The sequence below is a fragment of the Thunnus albacares genome, chromosome 18 (assembly GCF_914725855.1).
Source record: "Thunnus albacares chromosome 18, fThuAlb1.1, whole genome shotgun sequence".
Classification (NCBI taxonomy): Eukaryota; Metazoa; Chordata; class Actinopteri; order Scombriformes; family Scombridae; genus Thunnus; species Thunnus albacares.
In genome coordinates, this window is record NC_058123.1 from 25,796,645 (window position 1) to 25,808,734 (window position 12,090).

The 12,090-nt window shown below is 38.0% G+C and overlaps 1 protein-coding gene across 3 annotated transcripts in view; it reads left to right on the forward strand.

The window, feature by feature from the left end:
- The window catches only part of LOC122968539 (ras-related protein Rab-27B-like), a 69,284-nt gene that overhangs the window by 45,423 nt on the left and 11,771 nt on the right, over positions 1-12,090 (forward strand). For all 3 annotated transcript variants that reach the window (XM_044333867.1, XM_044333868.1, XM_044333869.1), the window contains exons 2-3: positions 6,368-6,539; positions 10,899-10,987. In XM_044333867.1, the coding sequence (XP_044189802.1) occupies positions 6,387-6,539; positions 10,899-10,987 (242 nt within the window). In that variant the 5' untranslated portion in view covers positions 6,368-6,386. The remainder of the gene's footprint in view (positions 1-6,367; positions 6,540-10,898; positions 10,988-12,090) is intronic.

The following is a 12,090-nucleotide window of genomic DNA, read 5'->3' on the forward strand; positions in this document are numbered from 1 at the left end:
GCGCTTGCCTTTACTACAGTAACCACTGGTGTTGCCAAATCAACCAGGACTGAAATCTTTAGGATTACAACTTTTAAAAGTTTAAAAGCAGAGGCAGTGTTAGCTGACCTGATGCTAAGTGAAAGGCTGATCAATAGCTGAGAAGCCAGTCAAGCAAAGTATTTACTCACTGTAAGTTTTTAATATAGAACAGTTGAAAGATCCAAGTTGGAAGACCTGAAAGGCCTCTTAGGACTGTAAGGTGTTAGAAGTTCAGTTATATTCCAATGCCAGACCAAGCAAGGCCTTGCATGACTTTCAAATGAGTTCTAAAAGAGATGAGAGATGTCTTGTTAGTATTATATTTTTAAAAATTATCATTGACATCTTAGACATATAGTGTTTTACATCATCTAACAGTTGCATAGATGCTAAACAGTGAAGCCAGCTTGCTAACGTCAGTATAGTTTGAATTCTCATTTTATATTCATGTTATTTTCATAATGGATTCATATTTGTACATCATTGCCACAAACATGCTGTATTACACACTTATCTGCACTTTCTCTTGCTTGCTTGCTTGCTCAACACACAACGAGTAATAAATCTGTGCGTGTTTAGAGCAGCACAAGACTGAATGGTTGAAATTACACTCAGGGTCTGTCAGGTGGATTTATGCTTCTCTTTAGAGGTGTAGAGTCTCTCTCTCTGGCGTTGGGACTGATTTATACAACAGTTCAGTGTAGGATTTAACCCGCTGATTGTAAAAGCAACACCACGACACAAGATGGATGTGTTGCACATTATCAAGCTTTGTTGTGCATTATGTGCATCCATTATATACCTGAAGTACTGGGATGGAGAGAGACAAAATGGTTGCACAAAATCAGAAAATATATACATCCTCAACAGCTTCATGCGGGCCTCACTCAACAAGCACCACCTGCATCGCAAAACCAACAAGTCCTCCAAACTAAAATACTGTACATGCGTCATTGGTCTCATTGCCTTCCTCCACATCCTTTTGCTCATGCATCTGTTCCTTTTTCACATTTTTCACATTTTTTGTTGTTAGTCTTCCTTTTTATCCTTTCATTTAAGTTTTTAATGTTGGTCGGTCAGTCCGTCCACTACCTTAAGCAAATGTTAGCATGCTAAACACACTAAACAAAGACGGTGAACATAGTAAACAGCATACCTGCTAAACATCAGCCTGTTTAGCATTTTCATTGTGTGTGATGTTAGCATGCTTATGTTAGCGTTTAGCTCAAGCAATGCTGTGCTTATGTACAGCCTCACAGAGCTGCTAGCATGGTTGTAGACTCTTAAGTCTTGTTGGCTTGAACTTTCTTCAGAAAAGGTGTCTTTCTGTCAGTGTAACATGTATTTATCAGACTGCTAGGAAATTGTGTGAAAACTTTGAAGACAGAACAGGAAATCGGTATTTTTACGTCTGAAGCTCTGAGGTCGGTCAGTGACGTCAGAAAGATGCGGACAGATAGGAACATGCTGTTTCATATCTGCTGCTTCAGATGTGAAGGTAGAATTTAATATCTCTGTGACAATTGTGAAAGAAGTCTGTGATACTTTTTTCAAAAGTTGCAAGTGAAAGTGCTGCATTTAAAGTTTTACTTAGGTGACAGTGTGGAGGTATAGAAATGTGTCATATCTTAGGAGCTTATAATATTAAATAAAATTGACAATACTCAATAACAAGGGTAATGAACAAAAAAAAGTCTGTTTTGTATTTCTCAGTTTGTAATGACACATGATACAACAGCAGATTCAGGGCCAAATGTCACAACAACTCAGGCGTTTAATAGATAACCCAAATCTATACAAATGTTGGATTTATTTATGAAGCTGCTGACTGTTTGTGTTTCTGAGTCAGACTGAAAGCAGTGATGTCTGTTTTTATCTCACAGATATGATGGATAACAGAGGAGGAAGAGCAAAACACAACTTCCTGATAGACATTCTGATACTGACACTGATGATGTGTCTTTCATGTCTTCTCTGTGCAGCAGGACTGGATTGTTGTAGACTCTGTCCTCTCTCTCTGTTTGTTTCCCCTCTTTCCTATAGTGTGTGATTGTTCATACATTTTTAATGCCTCGGTGTATTTTATGGTTTTGTTCTTGCTTGTTATTGAGATAGAAGGTTTCACAGGCACTTGGGAAAATCTTTCCTCCGCAACCTGAATGTAACAAAGCTAAAGCAGTATTTCTGTTATCTGTATATATTTCTATTATCAGGTATTCACTAGCTAATCCTAATGTATTGTAATCGCACAGCCCTGCAATAAATCCTACCCATTTACATCAACAAGGGTAGAATAAACATTAGAAAACACATCTCAGTATAAGGCAATACTGAGGATTTATTGCAGTTGTATCAGACTGGATTAGTTTTAGATAATTGGACCTAATAAACTGGAAACTGAGTGTATATGAAGTCACTATACACTTCTGTTAAAGGTACACTCGGGACCCTTCAGGGGGCGTGATACACATGTGTTTTGCTGAGAAGCTCTGAATGTAAATATAACTTTATTTTTAAAAGAAAATTTCACAGGGTGTCTTTAATAAAAAATTGATTAAACTGCTAACCTTTCCATGTTATTTTAAATGCTTTTTCAGTGGCTTTTCCACATGTGAAGTTTTTTTTAAAGACCATAGTACACATTTTGAGGTCATGGCCACTAATTAATCTATAGAATCATCAAATCCAAAATTCTAAACATGTTGATGAAATTCTCTATTAAAAGAAATTATTAATTTGTAAGAATCTCTTTTATGAATTTGTGAATCAGTTCAGAATGGAAAAGTCTTTTTAATACATTTTTCCTCACGTTTACCAGTGCAGCATAAGGAAATATATAAAAAACACAGACATTTTTTAAAAATAAATCCCAACTTTATGCTATTCTATTTTGTTTAGTTGTTTGTTGTTGGGGTGACTGTGAGTGGTGCTGTTCCTTGCCGTCAGCTGACCGAGCTGCTGTTGACTGTTTTACCCTCAGGGAATCATGACTGACACCCTGATCACACTACAAACATTCCTGGTTTTTCACAAATGATGACAGATCAATAGGCTTGACAACGCCCCCTTGTCTCACCCCCAACCTCTCACCTCCTGAGGGCTTCATCAATACCAGGATGGACAGATGCTAAATGTGTCAGAGAGAGAGAGAAAAAAGAAAAAATAAGGTTTATCTGTTTACTGTCATGTGGTGCTCCCACAAATAAAGACATCTAACTGAGTTAGAAGGACTGCTTTCCAGACCTTGTTAAAGGAGCAGACCAGTGTCTTTTTCACATACTGAACATACTAAAGACCATTTCTGAGGTAAACCCTGCAATTTTACATTTGTGTTTTTCTTAGACAGGAAGCCATTGGTTTCAGTTCATTAATCCATCACAGTGAGGATTTGCTAATGCTGTCATCAAAGTTGTGTTATCATTATGTGGTAATGCATTTGAAAAGATCTTCTCTTTGTTAATGTGCAGTTGGGAAAATAATAGAAACACATAAAGACAAATGTACTTAACTATGTAGCCAAAGAGCTGCTGAGAAAAAGACTGAAAATCTGCAGCTGTTTTATTCTGTACACATCAGAAAATTCAGTTTTTGCTTCTATGAAAATGAAGGGACAACTTTGCTATTTGGAAGTCCTTATCACTAGTGGGTCAAAAGAGAATTTTTCTGAGGGTGGCGCCAGAGGAAAGGTCATATTGTTACCTAAATCCAAAGGATTTGTCTTCTGTACGGTGAAGGGCATCTCACATTCAGCTTGTCAGGTTCAGATCTACACCAAGCCCCCAGGAAGTGTGCCAGGCTTTGAAGCCAATTTGACATAGTGGCCAAACCATGGAATTACAACTTCTGGTTCCGACAGGGAACCAAAAAGCATTTTTCCGACACACAATTGTTGGAAAAGGAGCAGCTTTAAAATGGTGGATAGATTATTTTGAGCGTCACAACACCTGTGAAATGACTCGTTTCGGTGCTCGGCGCTGGGGCCCATAGAGCATGAGCAGTATGTTCTCATCTTGGTAATTTCTTTACAACAGGAAGTGGCTTTTTTGGCTTCATGTGCCACCATGGATGTATAATAAGAGCTGGATAGGGCGCGGCTCCTCAGCCTTGCAGCCAGTTTTTCCCAGTGGCCACTCGCGGTATTGCAGCGAAAAATCCCCGTGCGGCCCAAAAATCATTTTCCCCATAGACCACCATTATAAAGAGACGTTGAGAGACGACCAGAAAACTGGACACCTCGAACTGCAAACGTCAATTATGACTATTTCTTTTATGAACTTTTGGAATGAATGAAGGTGGCCCCACCTCCAAAGCTGTATCCAGTTCTCTTTATACATATATACTCTACGCTGTCTGACTTGCTGAACTCTCATCAGTTTAAGCTGGATTCTATTTAGTCTCAACCGTACCTCAACATAAATACTAATATTAGCATGCCAACATGCTGATATAAACATGCTCATACAATATGAATGTTAACCACAACTTAATTCTCAATTATTGGATGTAAAACTCAACGATGCTACACGTGCAACATGCTTTGCATTTTTGCATGTTACTATGCAAACATTACCGTGTTAACATGTGTAGGCTTACAGATGCAAAATGCTAACATTACGTTGATATGTTAACATACAGTAAATTTGGAAAAATGCTAACATCCAGTGTGTTAGTGTAACATGGAGATATTTTGGATTTCAGCACATTAGCTCTTTAGTATGCTATGTTAGCATATATTTCAGTACTTTGGGTTTGCTGTAGCTCAGGCATTAGTGTGGGCTGGACATTAATTGGCTCCTCCTGTCCATGTATCGAAGTGTTGTTTAGGGGAAAAATATAGGTCGCTTTGAGCGTCTAATATACTATTTGTGTGGACTGCACTAGCATTGCTATTTCTGTTGTAGATTACTGGAAATAGCTGCTATTTATACAAACAACTGATAAGGATTGCTGATCAAATATACTGCAGTTTAAATGTCAGTCTACTATCTTTGTCTCAGTCTGGTTGATGAATGACGTCACTCTGATTGCCACTGTACTGTCTGATGTACAGTGAGGTTATTGTGAGGAGCTCCGGGGTAGTCACTGTCCTCTCTATAATAAAGCACAGTGTTATACATGCTTCCTCTCAGCTGAGTGAATTAGAGTCTTATGATCGTCTGTCTAAATATACCACGTTTGGCCTCAAGGCAAACAGAGAGAAGAGTATCCCAGACTACGACTCACTGTAAGATACATGAACATGTTTTTCAGGAATTTCACGTGAGAACTGCATTCCTCTTCGTTATAGATACCATCTCTACTAGCTGAGATGCACAGGGGTATTCAATTAACTAAAATAAGTGGATTCTACTGATAATGCACTTTCTTTGATGTTGGTGAAAGTTGATCTTGTGCCTTTATCAAACTGTGCCTACATGGTTGGATGAAGTCTGGCGATGTCCGTCTGTCAACAATTAGAGGTCAGATTTACATAGAATTTACTTTGGATATTCATGATCCCTAGTAGACGTATCCTACTGACTTTGGTGACCCCCTGACCTTTCCTGTAGCGCCACCATTAGGGCAAAATCTAGGAGTTAGGTTTTGGATGTAAAATCTTCATCTGCAGAATATCTTGTAGCCGTCAAATAAAAGTAAATAAAAAGAAAAATTTCCTTCTGAAATGTAGTTGGGTAGAAGTAAAGTAAAATAGCATACTATTAACTTGAGTTAAATACAAGCATATCAAAATTGTACTGTGCTTTGGTATTTTCCACTGGATTTTTGTCATGTGATTTTCACTTGTTTTACTGCTCAAAATAAATACAAATTCCTAGATTTTTGCTTTGAATAATATACATGAATAAAGTGAATCTGATGTATGAGTTTATTTATATGCTGCACTTTTTCACACAGACTTTTTCCCACCACAAACACACACACACGCACACACACACACACACACACACACACACACACACACACACACACACACACACACACACACACACACACACACACACACACACTCAGCAGCACAGTTACTATTTTCCCAGAAAGTCATGTTCTGATTAGGGATGCCCTCTGATCCTCACTCCCATAATTCAAAAGTGGGTAGTACAAGAACACACAAAGACGCAGACACACATCATCTTCTTTCTGTCACTGAGTATGTTTTTTATTAATTTGCTAACTTTTGACGTGTCAAACTGATAATATCAGTGTTCGCGCAGTTTCCTCTTTTCTTCTGTTTTATTATTCATGTCATTTGCTACTTTTTCAAACACTCATCTGTGGGAACTTGAGCTATGAGTCTGTGTGTGTGTTTGTCTGCATGTTAACATGCATCTCTGTCTGTTTTTGACAGGTTTATTGCGGTCATCACTATGACTGATGGGGATTATGACTACCTTATAAAGCTCCTTGCCCTGGGGGACTCCGGTGTGGGGAAGACCACCTTCTTGTACCGATACACAGACAACAAGTTCAACCCCAAGTTCATCACCACAGTCGGCATCGACTTCAGGGAAAAGAGAGTGGTAAGTTTCCCATCTCTTACATTAAAAATGTTTAGGAACAAAAGCAGAGAAATATGCAAAAGTTTCTGGTAGGTTTTTAGCTATTTCTGTAGCTCTTTCTAGTTTTGAATTGCAAGTAATTCATCTTAAAACTTCATCTCAACTAGATGTCAGTTTTCTGATACAGCGACGTCCACATGCTCATATTATATGCAGGTGATGGAAGCTTGGTTACCATAGTTACCATGGCATTTGCCAGGCATTTTCTCAGGGCTTTACTTATCAAAGAACAAACAGTTGGTCAGGTCAGGTCTGAATTTTCTGCTGCTTTACTCCCACAGTGGCTGCTGAGCTGAGTCACAGTCGGGCTATTTTAACTTGTACATGCAGATCAAACCTGGGTCAAATACACCAGTAACCCAGGATGAATTATCTGTGAAAAATGGATTAGGTTAACTAGTTAGTTGTTGGAACAGTGGTTTCAAACCTTTTTAGCAACTCCTCATTATAGATTGTAGCAGGTGCAAACATGAGTTGTGAGCAGTTTACCCACAGGGTGTTTTTTCTTTTTTAGACTGTTTCATCTGAAGGGTTTTCAGAGGAGTTTCAGAGCTATCCTATATTTCACAACGAAGAAAAGCAAAACTTTGAAGCAAAATTCTAAAAAAGATATAATTTTGTGTAACAGAAATATAAGTTTTTAACCACACTCGCAACATTGCCTCTGAGGATGACAATGTTGGTGTGTCAGTCAGTCCACCACTTTGGTCCAAATTGAAATCTCAAAAACTATTGAATGGATTGCTATGAATTTTTAATCAACATTCATGGTCCTCTTTGGATGAATCCCAATGACTTGATGATCCCTGGACTTTTCCTTTAGTGCCACCATGAGGTTTTTTAGTGAAATATTTCAACAGTTTGATGAATTGTCATGAAATTTGGTGATGTTCGTGTTCCCATCAGGATGAAATCCACTTCTTGTTATTTTGTCCAATACTTAAGTCTATGTCCAAATATCTGCAAAACCAATGACATTCACATCAGCCTCAGCTGTACTGTTCTTAATGATCTGTGTTTGTTGCTGATCAGGAAATGTTAGAATGTTAACATGCAAAACTAATATGGTTAACATTGTTATAATTACAGCAGCTAATCATCAGCATGTTAGCATTGTTATGTCATTGTCACATTAGCTGATGTTAGAATTTAACTCACTGTGTCTAAGTACAACCTGACAGAGATGCTAGCATGGCTGTAAACTCTTAGTTTTGTTTCTTTCTAAATGTATTTTTTAGTATCAAAACCAACAGATCGTCCAAACTTAACAACAAAATAAGGTGATTGTCAGCCCATATGAGTAGTTTTGAAGTCTACTGGAGGTTTTTATACTCAAAAGATTGATTTTGGGTGTACCACTGTAAACTATTGACTGAGACTTGTTGAAAACATTTACTCCTTTTACTGGAACCTTGTCAGGATAAATACGTCCAGACATCCATGTGTGAGATTCAGTTATCTGAATCAGAGTGGGAGGAGGTGTCAGTGGTCACCTTGGTGCTGCTCTGCCTTCCAAGTCTGAAATACTGATACTGCCGCTTTAATCCCAGTTCTCCAGATGACTCATAGGATTGATTATTGTTCCTCACTTCCTCTGTGTGCATGTGATGTTGTGATGTGCTTGTTTGTGTGTGTGTGTGTGTGTGTGTGTGTGTGTGTGTGTGTGTGTGTGTGTGTGTGTGTGTGTGTGTGTGTGTGTGTGTGTGTGTGTGTCTTAAGGTCACACCCTATTTTCAAGCTGTTTTATCTGGAGTCAAACAGAAACAGACAGATGTGTGATCACAGCTGTAGTTCACTGCTGTCAGTGGTTCTTCCTCAGGGTCTTTATGGGACCCGAAGCTGAATACAAGTTTGTTTAGTCTTTGTCTAGAGAACCAGACTTTGTAAACAAAAGTCACATGACTTCCAACCAGGTCAATTATTGTGTGTTTTAGACTTAGTGGTATTCATGCAGTTTACAGTGAGAGAGAAATATCAGATTATCTAGTCATTTAGTTTAATGTTACTGGCATAATGTTTAGTAATTCAAGGTATATTGTGTTTTTTCTTTGAAGTGTAATGTAAAGTGTCAGGACAGATATTTCACTCATATTCCATGTATCCTCAGCTAGCTTACACAACAGTTCCACCTGGCAGTAAGTAGCTCTAAGTATTTAGTATCAACTTTACAACTCTTACAAAACTGTAAGAACTAGTTTGTCTCTACATTAGTTTGGTCTCTGCAGTGACAGGCTTAGCAGTAAACCTGAAAACATTACATTACGTACAAACCCCACCCTACTAGAATAAGTCTAACTCAACACATTTCAAGACTTAAACTGCAAAAAGATTTTAAATAATGAGAGACTATTCTGCTTACTTATATATATATATATATATATATATATATATATATATATATACACACAGTAGCCTACATGGTCATTCATTCCTTCAGTTGCTTCGATTTTAACAAATTCAGGGAGACAAGATCATATCAGCCCTGTTCTGCCCTCTCTTCACTGGTTACCAGTCAGTTTTAGACTTAATTTTAAGACTTTACCAATTAAGTTCAAAGGACTTCATGTGTTGGATCCTGGCTATACTGGTGAATTCCTGCTCTCCTACAAGAGCACACATGTCTGATCCTCCTTTTGAATCTGATGTTGGCTTTTCCTAAATCCCAACTCAAGACTGAAGGTGACTGGGCTTTTGCAGTCAGGGCCTCTCAACCCTGATTTAATTGTAGTTTCTGCTGTGAAAACTGCAATTCAGTAAAACAAAAGATTTGTTTTTCCCTTGCCTAATTTAAAAAATGGTCTCATACTTGCAAAAACCGTATTAAGGGATTTATTAGTGTGACAACCTTTGCAGTCTTATTTCTCATCAACTCAAGCAGAAAAGTAGATTGAATATCTTGCTTAGAAAAAGTTAAACAGTCTACAGCAAATGGTGTTTGACAAGATTATCTTGTAAAAATAAGATTTAATTGTTAAAGAAGAAGATATCTTGACTGTCTTGATTTGACCCTTTTTCAATATGAGCTGAGTACTGAACATTTGGAATATTGACACCAAATAGTCACTGAGCCTCTTTAGTTTTGCTGACTTATTCTTTGATTGGATACATTATGATTCTAATAATAATGTTAACTTCATGTTGTATTTTATGTAGACAAGGTTTTTGTACAGCTGATTGTGTGTAGACATTAAACACTGATACAAGTGAAAGGTTTGGTTTATTTTGTTTAATAAAAAAAAACGGGAAAAATATGAAAAACATAAGCAAGGTATTGAAAAGTACATACATTTATGACATTTGTGCTAAAACCCAGCATCATATTGCAGTAATACTCAGCTCCAATAACAAACAGCAGCACAGGTCTCACTACAGTGACCTCACACTGTCTGATGTACAAGTGTCATAATTTGCCACCTGACTTGAAAACCAGTTATCACCTGAAAAACTGAACCAAAAGCTCCACTCTTGATTTTAAAACAGCTGCTCTCTCATGATTGGTGCAAACGCACCCTTAAAAGAGCGTCAGAGAAAGTGACAGAGAGTGTCTCATCTGTGAGAGTCCAAGGTGTGAATGACGCCTGAAGCTTCGTGCAGAGACACAAACACAAGCAGCTGCTGCACAGAGTTCATCATTACAGAATCAGGAGGACCACCGACCATATTACTGTCAGTCAGATCTGTTGAGATATTCACACCTCTAAAACAGAGCAGTGATGAAAAATGGATGTAAGGGGCCTTCAGACCGAACACAGTACTGTCATAAAAAACACAAGAGCCCGAGCAGATGAAATATCTGCTCAGGCTCCTTACACAGTAATGTGGATGCTGTAAAAATTCAACACATTTAATCCATGTTTGGCTGGAATGTTGTTGCTGTGGAGTGAGGAGCCTATAAAATTCTTGTTGATGTATATCTTCAATAATATTGCTTATATTTACACTCAGTTACCAGTTTATTATGTTCACCTAACTACTGTAGGAATAATTCAGCCTAATGCAACAGCATTGCAATAAATCTACCTGTCATGTTACTTTTTGGTCATTTTGGAGGCTGCTGTTGAAATGTATTATGTTATGCTGAGAGGTGTTTCTAATATTTTGTCCACCCCATTTACTGTATATCATTTAGGATAGATTAAATATTAGAAAGACCTCTCAGTATAATATAACCAGATACAAGGTATATGTTGACATGGAAAGTGAAAGTTTCTTTATTCTACCTTTCATTTGATTTGTCATTAAGATTCATCAGTTCAGATTACTGTGTGTTTATTGTACCTGGTGAATATGAAAACTAAACTAATGTTTCTTTCTCTTCAGGTGTACACAGCGTCCAACCCCAATGGGACAACCACAGGGAAAACCTTCAAGGTCCACCTTCAGCTCTGGGACACAGCTGGACAAGAGAGGTGGGCTGCTCGTCCCATTGGGACTGGTTCTTAGTTTCCATCATGGGGTTGTCTGTCTGTCTACCTGTCTATCCATGTGTCACTGGTAATATTGGACTGATATGTTTAGATGACTTTAGGGAACTTACATGGTTTTCAAGTGGCAGCCATTGCAGGTCAAAGTTAAAGGTGCACTGTGGAGTTTTTTTGTAAACAAACAACAGTTATGTTTACATTGTGTGCCACTCGCATTATGCATTATGTATCCTTGTGGTCTAACAAACGTGTTGAGTGCATTTCCTTCCTCATAAAACATCTGCAAAGCCAATTTTTAAAGTATTTTAAATCCTGCTTTGTTTAGATCCGTATTTTTCTTCTCTGCCTTTGCTGCATACACAGCATGCTGTCGCATGCTGTGCATTACAGTCACTTGTAGATCATTGGAATAGTGTGAATGTGCACAAACAAAATGGGGACCCACTCATTAAAAAACTGCATACCACAGGGTACCTTTAAAAAGCTGAAGTGTGTCCATTTGCTGCTTCCCTAATGTCCAGTAGATGCTGCTACGGGAAAAGTCCAGACTCCAGAAATAGAAAGTTTTTCCTTTACAAGTTAGTGTGTCAGTAGTTAAACTCTTTTAAAGTGTGTTTTGATGGAAAGGCAATATTAAAGGGACATTTCAACAATTTGTGAAACATGTATTCGCTTTCTTGCCGAGAGTTAGATAGTAGCTCGTTAACTTAGCTTAGCATAATGACTAGAAACTGGAGGAAACAGCTAGCCAGGCTCTGTCCAAAGGTAACAAAATCCACACAATCCACACAAAAACTGAAATGTGAAAACATATTGTGGTTTTATGGGGGGTTATGTGCTGGACTATTTCTTGGCCGGATGCAGTCACTTCAGCAGACTCCTCTTACCTGACAACCTGGTGACAACAATGCTCCAGAAAGTCACTACCAAGTCAGTACCCAGTATTGCCACTACCAAAAAATACCGAATGATGCCTTTAAAACCTAATAAGAAGAATGGTTTTGGGCCTGTCACTTCATCTTCAAAATTTCAGAATTACACTGATATGGCTTATTAGTGCAAAATATTCAAATTGGCAAGTCCAGCTT